This window comes from Dermacentor andersoni, chromosome 1, assembly GCF_023375885.2.
Source record: "Dermacentor andersoni chromosome 1, qqDerAnde1_hic_scaffold, whole genome shotgun sequence".
In the NCBI taxonomy this organism is placed as follows: Eukaryota; Metazoa; Arthropoda; class Arachnida; order Ixodida; family Ixodidae; genus Dermacentor; species Dermacentor andersoni.
In genome coordinates, this window is record NC_092814.1 from 227,173,336 (window position 1) to 227,188,407 (window position 15,072).

At 50.7% G+C, this 15,072-nt stretch overlaps 1 protein-coding gene across 2 annotated transcripts in view; it reads right to left on the reverse strand.

Moving 5' to 3' along the window:
* The window catches only part of Hasp (Hig-anchoring scaffold protein), an 865,621-nt gene that overhangs the window by 22,386 nt on the left and 828,163 nt on the right, over nt 1-15,072 (reverse strand). For both annotated transcript variants that reach the window (XM_050196742.2, XM_050196741.2), the window contains 4 exons: nt 12,442-12,669; nt 10,998-11,363; nt 9,109-9,384; nt 3,795-3,968 (listed from right to left, as the gene is read on the reverse strand). In XM_050196742.2, coding sequence (XP_050052699.1) covers nt 3,795-3,968; nt 9,109-9,384; nt 10,998-11,363; nt 12,442-12,669 — 1,044 coding nt within the window. The remainder of the gene's footprint in view (nt 1-3,794; nt 3,969-9,108; nt 9,385-10,997; nt 11,364-12,441; nt 12,670-15,072) is intronic.

Below are 15,072 nucleotides of genomic sequence, written 5' to 3' on the forward strand. Positions count from 1 at the left end.
AAGGCGAAGTTAAGATACAGTTAATTAAGATATAGGTAATTAAGGCACTCGCATCCACGACCATTGGTGGATGTCGAACCCATGACCTTCGGTATTAATTAAGGTGAAGTTAATTAACACATGGTTAATTAATATCAAGATAAATAATGCACTCGAACCCACGACCTTTGGTGGGAGAAAACAAGCAGTAGGAAGTAACAACGTCTTCGAATACCCCTCGTGGTTGCTTAGTGGCTTTGGTGTTGCTTTGCTAAGCACGAGGTCCCGGGATCAAATCCAGGCCACGGCGACCACATTTCGATGTTGGCGAAATGCAACCACCCATGTACTAGATATAGGTGCACGTTAAAGAACCCTAGGTGATCAAAATTAACCGGGAGTTCCTCACTGCGGCGTGTATGATAATCAGACCGCGGTTTCGCCACGTAAAACCCCATAATTTAATTTGTAACCCACTCGAATGAGAATGTCAGATAATTTAATGAATATCTAGTGAGCGCATAGGCTTTCGCCTTCGTCCTCTTTAGTGTATGCTAACGTGGCTGTCAAGTTTTTTTTTTTCTTGCGAAGCGCACCAGGCCGTCTTCATCCGCTACATTGCACTTTTGTTTACTCAGATAGCAATACACAGAGGAGTCTTTGTCGCCGTTTCCTGGCAACGGGCACTCCTCTTCACAAGGTTACTAACTTATTAAGTATTGTTAAATATGGTTCTTGAAGGTGTGAAAAATACATATGAAAGAGAGAGAAAAAGAAAAAACAGGACGGACGAGCGCCTTCGTTAAGCATATCTTTTTCGCATCTTAAAAACCATGTTTAGCAATACTGAACAATTCGTGCCACAAAAGGTTATTTTGAACGCTACAATATTGACTGATGGGGCCTCCGATCTACATGCGCAGAAGTCGCCACTCGCAGAGTCTGGGTGGTACAGAAAACCCCGAACGAATTACCTTGCTCAACTGTTGCACGGTAACTCAGTGAGCGCGCCCGGATCCCAATTTGAACATTGCCTTAGGGGCAGCAGTTTGAGACTCATGGGCGACGGTGAGAGGCAAAGTTTTGTTTTTCTTTGTCACGTTGTAAGGGTAGCGAAGCTGGTCTGACGACGACGGCACAACGATGACCGCGCACCGGAAAGGAAGGACGGACAGAGCAAGCCCAGTTCCGACCTGTTAACTCCTGTCGCAGTACAATGCAAGAATAAATTACAATAATGGAAGACTGTTTCTTTCCTCCATGGAGCCAATCATTTCATGATAAACTCGCCCTGGTTTCCTCTCAGTACGTCTTCTGTAGTGTACTATCCATAGCATATAGAATTCATCTCGGCTTCTCGCCAAGTCGTGCATTGGAAACCATTTAATGAGCCTAGGCGCGCAGCGACGCATACGGGAGCCTCCATCCGTACTGGCTAGAACGAAATACTTTGGCGTGGCATCTTCCCTGGGAGACGTGGGCCTTCTGCGTGCTCTCAAGGGCGAGGCATCGCCCATGGAAGGATGCCACGTGCAGCGTGCAGGCGTCTGCTCGTCTACCTCCAATTTCGGTGACGCTAGATATATATAGCTGAGCCAGCGCAATGAAGGCGAGCCAAGACGAAGGTATCGCGTGGCTCAGGTAGCATGTACGAAAATAAATACAACCAGCACCTTGCTTAATATTCGCTTAAATTGATACGTAAATGAGAACTTTGAGGCGTAGACTGTTGGGCCAGTTGGTGCATCAAGCAGCGTCGTTTCTCCGTGTGTACTCCGTTTATTCCAGTCAGTATTGCCCCTCAACGACACTACATAACATTTTGAATCCCCGTTTTCAATAAACAAACATTTAAATCAGTGTAAAAGCCGCGAAACCTGGCGTTAGGAATATTGAATCACATTAATCACATTTTACCACGTTAACCACATTATTATTGGTAGAAAATGAACGAACTGTAAGGTCGTCTTCAAATCGCGGCAGATCAATGAACTCGTCGTACGCTGTTTGCGGTACGCGAGCCGCCAACGGCCGCCAGTTTTGCTGGCGCGCGGCGAGAAAAGCTTAATTTTCTCACGACTTCGCCACAAAGCCTAAAATTTAGGTGAGCAGTGGGGTGACTTTACGGAGAAGTATCGACGACGCCTTTTGGTTAGAGGGCGGCTGTACAGGCTGAGACGACATTTTTCTTCTTCTTCTTCTCAGACTCCATGCTCTGGAACTCCAATATTACGAGGTATATACCCTTCTCCGCACCTAGTCCACACACAAACACACACACTGGTCATTCCTTCAGAAGCTGAAGTAAGTGCGGGGATTTCAGTGAGCCGCATTGACACAACTTCGCTGGAGCAGCTTGAGTGAAGAGCTCAGAACCACACTGAGATTTGCCAACCGCTATTGCGAGCTCAAAGGGCCTTTGAAAAACTTGGAAGTATTCATCACATATGTATACGAAACACACGTATTTCTTTTACGGAACAAATGTTAAAAATACAACTGTGCAGGTTTTTGCGTTGTGTCTGAAAGGTTTGACGTGTGGCGTAACCTTTGAAAGGTTACGCCACACGTGGACCTTGTACTGGAAGCAGGCAACCCGGAGAGTTGCATAAGGAGAACCGCAGGCATGCGAAAAGCATTTCGAAAATCGCAATGCTACGCGCAGAAAGCGCCCGATGTTACTGTTTTTCGCTTCGGCCGTAGCGGGAGAAGCGGCCCCCCTAACTTGCTGAATGCGGAACAGCGGAATACCGATGAGGGAATGCAGAGGCAATGGCAGCCAGTGTCACTGTAAACACGCGTGACGCCGCCTGGGAAGCTATCGCGTATGTACGCGTGCCTAGATAGTATACGTCCTATGCTTCACGATATATAAGCGCTCTGAGCACTCCTGCAGGTTGCCGAATAAACGGTTTGGTCTGTCGCTCCGAAACTGACCTCGCCCGCCGCGGCTACAACAATGGCTATGGTGTGAGACGTATTCGAGCCAGGAGCAATTAAAAAAGGCGGCCTTGACAAAGGACTGCGATAAAATCCACTCGAGTATTTTTATGCTCGCAAGAGTATTCTGCTAAGTTGTCCATCGGTACGGTGTGCACGCATTCTCTATGTTAAGGATCAACGAGCGTTAAACGCTCGTTGTTTCTGCTAACAACACCTATCTTGCGACACTCTAGCGTTTAGTGAATAACCGACTCGTCTGCGCCTTGTTGAAGATTTACGTAGAATACGAGCGCGGAAGTGGAATGACAAGGCAGCGCGTGGAAGCAGGATGGTTGTATGCTATTGCGTGCCAAAACGAGAAACATTCTACTATGGACCTTTTTGTCTGACTCTATAAATACATTCGTCAAGGGAGAGCGATTTCACGACATTCGCAGAATGACGCAATACGTATAACTTCGAAATGACTATATTAGTAGTTCACACCTAGTACTGTAAAATTAGCTCGAGTATCCGGTGTAGCTGAGCAAACCATTTAACACGATACAACTGGCAAATGCTGTAATTGCATTCACGTAAAATGCTGTCCAGTGTGTGCTAAATTGCTCTTGAGAATAATATTGTCCAATGAAAATTAAGATCTAATTTTTGCGAATATTATCCAGCCAATAATAAATTCTCGACGGGTTTCTCACTTTGCTTGATACCGCGGGCCAGTTCGCAATAATTTTGCATCCAAATGAAGGCACCTGCGCACCGTTTTGCTTGCCCGTCTTCTCGGGCAGCACATGGCAAGGGTTGCTGCGCAAGTTCGACAATGTCACTTTGTGCTTTCTCGTCAGAAGCTGCGTTCCCTTACACGCAAGGCTTACCTTCGGCGTACTTGCGGGACTTGTGGCTGACCTCCCACTTGGGCGTGCCGTACTTGCGCAGCCAGAGGCACTCCAAGTGCAGGATAGCCCCCGGGTACACGACCAGCTTGCCGTCATTGCTCTGCGCTACCGGCATCACGTGCGGCCGGAAGAGGATCGTCGGAGGCTTCTCCACTGCCGTCCATTTGGGTCGCCGCCGCAGCGCGCGTGGTTGGAAGAGCGGGCAACAGAAAACGTCAGGTTGAGCTTTTTTTTGAACACAGCACAGAGTAACAGATAGAGGAAGGGACGTTGACTAACTTTGTCCATTTTGCCATCCTACACTGGGGAGTAAACTCGACCGAGAAAGGGGCACAGCATCAGGACGCCCGAGGTCAATATGTTAAAAACCATGGCATCAGGTAAAAATAATTGAGGTATCCTATGGCCTAGCCGTGTAACGTGGAATTGTGTCAGTGGATTGCAATGACCGAACAAGCAACGTGGGCTGTATAACTACATTTCTGGCTTCACGCCTATAGGTTGCGAAAAAAGAAAAAGCGAGGCCTCCTACGCGGACGAAACAAACTCTACATATTGGTACCAACAACACGAAGAAGCGTGTAAGATTTTGTATTACTTGTAATGAATTTGTAATAATTAATTAACTAATTTCTACAGTTGTCACGTTTAAAGCTGATATGGCGAAACCATGGTTTATGCACATTCGAAAACGTCAATTTCAGTTGTTTGCGGCGCGCTATCGGTTGAGAGAATATTTTTTTCGCGTTCGAAATAAAGCCCGCGATATTTGCCGACACGGCTTCCGCTTGCGCGCGCTTGAACACGCGGTGAGAACTAGTTCCGTCCGAGTAACGGACCATTTCGTTCATAAATATGGTACATCTAATTTATCCGAGGTGGCTGCTATACATCCATGCTCATGTTCAGTTTCGCATTACGCGGCAACTTGATAGCTTGCGTTGCGGTTTTTGATGATTTGGCTTTGGCACTCTGCTTACCGCTATAACGAACCGTCGTGCACTCAGACGCCAGGCTCGCCGCGAACAGGAATTCCGCAGCCATACAAAGATAAACGCCCTGTCAGAGCAGTGTGACCGCTGGGTCAGAGACGGATCACGTTTAGGTGCTTTGCATCATGTTTGAGAGCAGCATGGCTGTGGCGTAGAGGCAGGGCACGAGGTCGACTTTGTGGGAATGTTGGGGATGTGGGAATTCGCCGCGCCTTGAGCGGGCACATTCACTTGTTCTGCCATCCCTACGCCTTACCCCCTACTCGCTCCGAACCGGTTTTCAGACGAGACGTTCATTTGAGGGACCGCTAGCCGTTTGTGCGCAGGCGCGTGTAAGACCAGGCCCCAGAAAGAAAATTTGGGGGCTTTTGCTCCTTGAATAGATGACTCCGCCTAGGCATTACGGATGAGGTTTCTTGTAGGCGTTTGTCCCTAGGCGTGCCGGCTTTGCGGAGTGGGGTCGAGTTTGTTTGCGCTCAGACGCTGGCTGCCGGCGCTGTAAAATAGGTGAAGCAGCGGGCCCTGACGCCCGATTCGGCGACTGCTGGGCCTCTACTACGGCCCCTACTGCTTCCCCGGAAAAATTAGTGGTGTTTTTTTCAAGGTAGAGCGCCGTAAAAAGCAAGAAAGGTTTAATCCGGCATGGCTGACTCGGCACCAGCGCCGCAGGCGCGAGAAAGTCTGTCCGACGTATTCAGAGGCAAAGTTCTGACTGGTGTTGCAGAAGTCGCGGGGCGCCGTAGTGCTGAACTTAGCGTCACACATTCATGGCTGGAAGTAACGATCTTTATTCAACCGTGTTTTTTACTAATTGTAACAACGTGTCATTATTTCGCATTATTGCAGGCGCCTCCAGGACACCGAAACGGCAACGGGGATACCAAAGCTATAGTCGGATACAACTTTAGAAAAAAGGGGGCGTTTACTCCTCCGACGCGGACGCACACGAGCATCCACCAATGGGCGCGCACTCTGGACTGACGTCATGAGCCGGACGGCCGGTGACCCCGCCGACGAAGAAGATGGCCGCCCGCGCTTCGAACTGGGCCAAGTCGCGTCAGCTGTGCGCTTCAGCGATAAATGCATTATTTTATATAAGTACTTTTCAATAGCAACTGATTCATTTTAAACTTGGAAAACGAGCAGTAGATACGCCATGTACATGCGAACAAGCGCAGAACCCATGCAGAGCTGCTCTTTCTACTTTTGTCACTTGCAATGAAGCTAAGGAGCAGACGACGGGCAGCGTTCTAGAAGGCGCGGGGTTATTTTTCTGTCGCTATCTGGCATGTGCTGTAGCACATGAGAGCTCTACTAAACCAGTCATGAAAATACAAAAGTCTTTATTTATACCGAGACTTGCGCGTTTCAGGAGCACGATTTTTCGAGCGGGACTATTTTAGTCGCGGAGGCAATCGGCTGTCGCGCTTCGGTCATCTGGGCGGGGCCTCCCCTTTTTTCTAAAGTTGTATCCGACTATAGAACCCGGACTGGTCCGGGGGTTGGAGCTCGCCGAGGCCTGCGCGTGCCAGGGGTGTATGAGATATGCTGTCAGCTTTCGCGGACAGCGAATTTTTTATGCGAACACCCCCTGGCACGCTTCGGCCTCCGCGGCCCCAACCAACGGGCCGCCCCGCTTCCAGCTTTGATCCCCCCCGCTACCCCTTGGGTGCCCTGTAGAGCCTGCGCCGCCTGCTTTATTATAACCTCAGGTGCTCTCCTGAGGCCTCCGTTTGCCGCTTACATGTGCCCTCCTGGAGCAGTGCTTGTAAAAACGCGATAGCGTTTTCGCACCCCGTTCGCACCGCCCACTCATTCGCTCGGCATGCTCTTGCCGAGACGAGGGGGAGAAGCGGGCGAGTGGCACGCCACCTGTCGGGGCAGCGCCGTACATTGCGAGGAGGGGGTCTTCTGTGTTTGCCGCAAGATGGCTCTGCGTGTGCGCCAAGCGCAGAAGAAACGTAGCGGAAACGTACTTCGCTACTCGCTTAACTGCGACTGCTGTAATTTACATGCTCATAATTACAGATATACACCGCAGTATAACTTTCTACGGCACGTTTCTAAGGCAACACCGCATTCACAAGAGGCGCTTTTGTCGCGCTTTGAAACATCGAACTCATGGCTGAGTGGTAGAGTCTCCGTCTATCACTCCGGAGACCCTGGTTCGATTCCCACCCAGCCGACCATGCAAGTTGTTTTTATTTATGAATTGCCTTACGCCATTTTTCGAGCAAGGCCGCCGACGCCGACGACACCGGCTTTTCTGCGATACGAGCTCCTTAACGCTGTCGCGTTAGAAAGCGACACGCGACTTATACAACACCAGTCAGAACCTTGCCCCTTCAGACACAGCGATCACCAAATGGGGCTTCCATGCCCCACGGCCTCGTCGCGGGTGCAGCCAGCGTCGGGGCGTAAATAAACTCGACCCACTCCGCAATGCCGGCATGTCTACGGGACAAACGCATACAACACGCGCTAAGAATCCTCCTCCATAGTAATTAGGCAGAGTCATATATTCAAGGAGCAAAAGCCCCCAGATTTTCTCTCTCGTGAACGCTCTTACTCGCGCCTGCGCACAAACGGCTGGCGATACCTCAAATGAACGTCTCGTGTTTTCGCCGGTGGCTCTCCACTCGCGATGGTCTGCGGCGAGGGCGGGGCTATGACCCGCCTTCGCCGCCGGTCGCTGGCGGTAGCGTCTCTTCTCCCTTGGGACTGCGCCGGGTACGTACGTGCTTCCTCTCGTCCGCCGACACCTTTGTGACTAGGACTTGAGCTCAGGCACGGTGCCTTTGCCCGTGCGAGGAGCGCGTACCTCGTGTTGATCCTTTCCGGACGCTAAGCGGAAGAACGGGTGCCTAGTGCTCGGCGAGGTCGTACCACGCCGAGCCGCACTTATTGGAGGTCCAAGCCGAAGGAGATTGCCCGAGCTCTCGCGAGTTGGCCCATTGGTTATTGTCCCCGCCGCCCCAGGACGTGGCGGGGACACCAACGCCGCCGCCCCCCATGCTGGACACCAACGCCTTGTCGTTTGAGAGTACGGTCATGCGAACGGTGGCACTTCGAACGATCGTGTTCGTCCATTCCGGTGTAGGCCTCGAGAGACGGTCTCGCAGAAGCATGGAATGGCGCACGCGCGGAACGCCCGCGCCGCTTGCGGACTCCGAGCCAAAGGGGAAGAGCCTACTCCTTGTCGCGCCCGACCAACCCCACCGTCAGGTGGCGCCAGCAGCGGCACACTCGCGCCATCTCTCGTAATGTGCTGCAGCCAGGGCGACCGCCACCGGCACTAAGCTACGCGGAGAAGCCGGAATACAGGAGACGCAAGACATGCGGGAAAAACAACATATCAGGGGACGCGTGAGAGTCGCGCATCCATACAGATTTTAGAGCTCAGCTCTTAGGCGTCAGTTCCTGCGGCGAACGTCGGGGTTGTCCCTCGTAACCGAGCGAACGAACACAGCGAAGGATGAAAGCGAACGCGGAGCACAGCGGCAGATGAAAGACGGCGATAGCGAAGAGAGCGCGAGGAGGACGGTGCAGCGGAACCATGAGGTGGAAAGAGAAGGAGGAGGATATGGCGAAAGGGTGAGAAGAAAAGCGTAGTACCGCGCAAGACGGACTTTGCGGCGGCGATAGCTACGATGGCACCTGAGTAGCGCGCGTCGTCTTTATGGAAACAAAGCACTGCATGAGCGGTGGTCTGCCTGCGGCGGCTGCTGTGATTCTTGCCCACGTGTCACCCACGCGCCGCCTCTCGCGATCTCCCGATTAGCGAGGCAGTCGCGCCACACATCGCTCCGTTTCCAACGTGCCGCGCAAGAAAGATTGTCCACGCCAGCCAATATATCGCGAAATAAAAACACGCATACAGCTGTGCTAAAATTTTGCACTAGAGAGTATCGTCTAAGGAGGAAGGCTAAGGAGGAAGAAGGATTCACGCAAGAAGGAGCGTGCCTCAAACAACTGAAATTGGTTTTCGAATGTACTCTAAAGCGTACATAATTGCAATAATTAGTAAGTTAGGTATTTATTAATAAAAAAGTAATTAATTTTGGACAATACAAAATATACAGGAACCATTCTTCTGGTTGCTGCACGCTGACAACATGGTTTCATCTGCATAGAAGACTTGATGCATGATAGCTGGGACACGACACGCTGTATATGGTTCGATTCTTTGCACATCGTTTCGAATTTCCTTTTCTCCCAACTCCTTTACCTCTTTTTACGCTGTAGTACGTATACGCCCCCTGTACGCTGGCAACGCCGACATTCTGTAGCGAGACACTCACGCGCGTAGTCGTTCTCCTGGGAGAGTCCGAAGCAGGAGGGCTTGACGCCGTCCCAGTCGCCGTACACGCAGCGTCGGCGCACGCTGCCCACCAGGCTGTACTTGCCGATGTCCTTGCAGCGGAAGACGAGCTCGGAGCCCGGCGGAAAGTGGAGCGTGTCGTCCGTGATGCGTCGGTCGCCCTGGAAGGCCTCTAGATTGGGTTCCGTGTTGCGGAACACGCAGGACCGATTGCGCCGCTCTCCCTTGGGCACCGACAGCTGCTGGGCTCCGTCCTCTGCGCGACCAGAACGCACTTGGATGCAGAGCGCGCAACGGACGCAGCATTGAGCAACGCCGCGGCCTAAGATGAGTCGTGGATGTATTCCATGCGCTGGGTTAACCGATATGGCGCTCAGGGAACGCTCAAGTAAAAAAAGGAAAAGAGCTCTATCTAGACGTATAAACTGTACGCGGATGTAGCTAATTCGAGAAAAGCGGCGGGACAGCGCTAGATTATGCTGCAAATCGTGGTATGGGCCAGTAAATGCGCGTGATTTCTAGCAGGATAACAGACGAAAGAGCGCAAGACTTACGGCGTATGATATTTCGCCGGCTATCGCGTCACTTCTTCGCATTATGAGTGATGCTGCAACTTTGTTTTTGCCAGACTTGAGTTTTTTATTTGGCTAAAATGCTGCTGTAGTGCAATTTACCGTCGCTGAGGTAACAAGAATTTGTCCAAGTATGCACACGGGCGCATGACATATCTGAGATATAACAGTATTTACAGTACTAACCCGTCACATTTATGTAAGCTCGAAAGTACAACTAACGAATTTATTTTCTTCTTTCTTCACCCTTTTTCTTAAACAACGCTCCCTTCTTGGATAGGGCAGAAAATGTGGCATTCGTTTGGCCGACCATGTCTGATTTCCCTCTTTTCGTATATGCCATCTGAGATATTATATTCTTTAAATAGCACAAGATGAGTCCATGAAAAGTCGCGAAAAGGGACAGGCATATGGAGAGAACGAGGAGGGTTGCACGTCGCACTGTGCTAAACCTTTTAGGGACGGAGTGGTGTGCAAAGAATGCATCCATGTCTCAAAGTGTGCCGTCACTTTGATTTTGGAACAGTGCCATCAGGGCGTAGTACTGTGCTTATCTACATTATCGTCGTACTAAGGATCAGAGGAGCCTGTCCGTAAGTTTGTGGACATGGCACTTTCGCAATACAAGACTGATACAAGCATTTTTCTGGCACGGTGTGCTTTTGTCAGCTCACCATAATCGCGATAGGCACCGGGCCCGTATTAGAAAAAAAAATGTTCTTACGCTAGAAACAGTTCTTAAAAGCAGCCGCCAGCCTATGGCGTTGTCGGACATATCAATAGCGACGGCGGCCGGCCAATGTAAAAGATCAGTTATGAACGAAAAATATTGTGAGTTTACACCCACGGAATATTTAGGCCCTGCGCGGGATTCCTAGTGAAGGCCTTTGCCTTGTGCGGTAGCTTCGGGACTACGAAAAGCTGAGCGAGAGGCAAAGCGCTTGCAGCGACAGAGCAGCAAGAGCGAGAGGGACACCGAAACAGCTCACGAAAGCAATCTTCTCTCAAGAAGGATGTCAGCATCTAAGTGCTTACTTTCTCGCGGGATATACAAGAAGCTTCGCCGATTTTTTCGTGAAAGAAGGGAAGAGCGGCTAAGGAGAACAATGCTAAGACGTCAGATCATCTTCTCTAGCAAATGTCCCCTCTACAATTGTCCCATGCATTGAAGCTGCCGAAATAGTTGCTTACTGGGGTCTGACAGAAGTTTCCGTGCCAAGACCATCATGTGACAGAGAAACAGCCTAAAGCTCTCAGAAGTCACGTAGTTCAGAATGAGAAAAACATGTCCGCTAACCGCACTTCTCGGGGCGGCCCAGCCAGCTGCCGTCCTCACACAGGAGCTTCCAGGTGCTCCTCTCGCCGCCGCCGGCGCTGTCGATGCAGCGGAAGACCACTTCGGTGCCATGCGGGAACTGCAGCAGGCCCCTGGAGTCCTCCCCGCCGTCCTCCTCGGACCTGGACGGCGACGAGGACCGGAAGGCGAGCGCATTGTGCAGTCGCTCCGGGGCGCTGCAGGGCCGGTCCGAAGGCGGCGGTGACGTTGCTCGACGCGGGACGGCGTCACCTCCACCGGGGGGCCCCGGGGACGCTGTCGACCCCTGAGCCTCCTCCACCACCACCGCCGCGGGCGCCGACTCCGGCTGCGGCGCCTCCTCGGGTGCTGAGGGACGGAACGCGCGCGCAACACCATTCGCTGGCCATTTTAAGAGCTCTTTCGTTTTCCACTAATCCGCTCTTTGGTACCATCATAATTAATGACTGGTGGGCGCCCGTTTTTTCGAAACGCTCTTTCATATGAAATGCTTTGTGAATAGTAAACATTACCTCAAAGCGCCAGCTAATAAAGCCATCCGCATTAGGGGAGAACTATTCTTAATAACGGGCGCCTGTCGATAGTCGTAGAGAACGAGATGATACCAGACACACCGGTCAATGATGAATAGTAGCCTTGTTTACTGAAATGGCGACAGCGGCTCATCGCCATTTCAGTGCGTCGCACTCATGTAAACGGGGCGATGTGCCTTATGCTGCAGGCGGTGGTAGTTTGAGTGTTGTCTAGGAAACTAAGCGCGATATCACACCATCTAGCCCAACAGTTAGTCTTTCTGTAGTTTGAGTGAGTGGGATCAAAGGCGGAGAGAGCGAAAGTGCGACGTCTCGCTTTTTGCCTCCTGCATTTACACGCCAGACCTGCTCGCCAAAAACAGGCGCCAACTTGTTTCGGCCACCGTCGAACGCGAGTTCATCCACTATGCATGTATAATCCGATGTGCTATTTTCGTATTCATGTTAATATGGCTATAGTGACAAACAGCTATGGACAGCCAGTGCGTCCAGATGGTGACGTTCAAAAATTTGACTACAGCTTCACAAAATTCTTGTTCCATGCTTCGCAAGTATACCCGATGCCTTGACTGCCGACCCGTTGTCATCTCTGTGACTGCAATAATAGGGAAGCGCTTGCGACCTGCCATCCATGAGGCGCGCTTACGTAAAATGAGTCTTATCTGAAGCAGCGTGCATTTTTCCCCCCAGAAATGTTTGCTCACTGTCTCGCCGATAAAAAATATTTTATTATAGCTTCGATGTAATAAGAAACGAGGGAGCGGTGAGCAGTAAGATGTGAATTCGTTTTTCCTTCCTCACAAAACAGCCGCCTGAGATCCAGATTATCCTTTTCTAAGTCGCGTCCCTGTGTTGTGGCATTGCACTATATAGCGCGAGGTGAGCAGCTTCACCTGCTCCGAGGCCGGAGACGGGTGCCGAGGGCGTCTGCGGCGGCGGTAGGCAAGTCGGCGGCGCCGGCTGCAGTCGGCCCATGCGGCAGCGCAGCGGTGACGGCGGCCATTGGCGAAGGTGCGGTTCGTCGCAGGCGTACTCGACCGACGAGCCCGGCGATATGGTGAGGCCCGCCCGGTAGCCGCCCAGGTAGCGGCCGCCCCGCAGCGCTGGCAGCTCGCACGGCTCTGCAGCACATTGCAAATGACGCTTTAGCGGCGAGCTTGCAGAGCACGGTTTACGAGGAGCAGTGGGGAAGCTAGCACCAGCCGCCAGAGCGTGGAAAAGAGCACTGCATGGAAAATAACAAGCAGGCTGCAAGGACTGTGAGAAAACGCCTATATCAGAACGAATTCGCTTTCAGTTATGGGGCAGAAAAACGGGCGACTACAAAATGTGAGGCTTCCTTGGAACTTAGATGTGTCAAGGTGCACTAGCTCCACGGCACGTGATGTATAAATATGGACATTAGTGGCTAGTTATCATAACTGGCCGTCCTCCGCTGTGTGCGCGACGTAAGCGGTGTGAACGTGTACAGAGATGTCGACTCTTTGGGGAAACACCTCGTTGGTAGCCACGCCGGCATAATGTCAATAGTCTTTTCTACATTATGGCGAAAAAGTGTCCTAAATGACGCCTAACGCGGGTAACTATAATAATAAAAAGAGATTAGTCTCAGGGCTTCATGCTAAACTTAAGCTGTTAGGAGCGCTTCAGAACTCATGAGGTATTTGCCCGAAGGGTCTAGCGCCCTGTACATTGGCACTGGCAACTCAAGAGAGCGAGATGCCAGCAGCGTCACCATGTGGGCGTTCTTCGTACTCCGTTTGACTTCCTGGGCCCACAAGGCTCGCTCTGGCCACTATAGGAAGGAGAGCAACCATTCCTGGCGTGGTCTTATACAAAATTACTGGAGGGAAATCTGTAGTTGAAATCTTTCAGCCACCATGGTAATTATGGGTAGAACATTTTTCCTCATTTGGAATGGATTCGCTGAGAGAGCGCTTTGAAGGTTTTTTGTTGTTCTTAGTGGTTGAGATAACACGTGGCCTGTAGTTAGCACATTGAATCATTATATTTTAGTGAACAACACCGTAAGCTATTTTTCCACCGTAGTGAAGGTATCTACACTCACTGTTTGCGACTTGGTCATAAATCTTATATTTTAGAATCTTAGACTATGTAGTCATTATCTGCAATTCATCCATCAATACTAATATTTAGAGGCCGGAAATAATTCAAAATAATTCAAAATTATTTACAATTGATGTGCGGCTATGGCCGCACATCAGTAAATGTTTTGTTATGAAGGGAAAACTTTCAAACTTTATCTACGAGGAACCGCTATTGTTTACACTCTGAACCATTGCCACGACTGCATTGCATACGCGGTTTACGTCGTGTGTGTTCCTCTCTTATTGTGCCCCCTTACACATTTCTCCCTTGCTGAGGGAGATTAACCATGTGTATACCTCTGGTTAACCTCCCTTCCTATCTGTACATCACCCGCCGTGGTGGCGTAGTGGCTTTGGCGTTGCGCTGCTAAGCCTGAGGGCGTGGTATATCCCGGCCGCGCCGGTCGCGTTTCCATGAGGGCGAAATGGGGGAGCGCCTGTGGGATGGTGAAGAACGCCAGGTGGACAAAACGAATCCGGACTCCCCCACTATGGCGTGCTTCATAATCAGATCGCGGTATTGGCGTGTGAAACCACATAATTTTTCTTTTCTTCTCTGTCCCTGTTGAGCACCCAACTATGTGTATATGTGTGCACGCACACACACACATACACACACACGCACGCACACGCACACACCGTGCTCGCCCATTATTCCAATTTGCGACCGCCAAGCTTCAGCCCCTGTTTTTAACGTCTCGGTTTCATCATCATCATCATCATCATCATCATAAGCCTGGTTACGCCCACGGCAGAGCAAAGGCCTCTCCCATACTTCTCCAACTACCCCGGTCATGTACTATTTGTGGCCATGTCGTCCCTGCAAACTTCTTAATCTCATCCGCCCACCTAACTTTCTGCCGCCCCCTGCTACGCTTCCCTTCCCTTGGAATCCAGTTCGTAACCCTTAATGACCATCGGTTATCTTCCCTCCTCATTACATGTCCTGCCCATGCCCATTTCCTTTTCTTGATTTCAACTAAGATGTCATTAACTCGCGTTTGTTCCCTCACCCAATCTGCTCTCTTCTTATCCCTTAACGTTACACCCATCATTCTTCTTTCCATAGCTCGTTGCGTCGTCCTGAATTTAAGTAGAACCCTTTTCGTAAGCCTCCAGGTTTCTGCCCCGTAGGTGAGTACTGGTAAGACACAGCTGTTATACACTTTTCTCTTGAGGGATAATGGCAACCTGCTGTTCATGATCTCAGAATGCCTGCCAAACGCACCCCAGCCCATTCTTATTCTTCTGATTATTTCCGTGTCATGATCTGGATCCGCGGTCACTACCTGCCCTAAGTAGATGTATTCCCTTACCACTTCCAGTGCCTCGCTACCTATTGTAAATTGCTGTTCTCTTCCGAGACTGTTAAACATTACTTTAGTTTTCGGCAGATTAATTTTTAGACCCACTCTT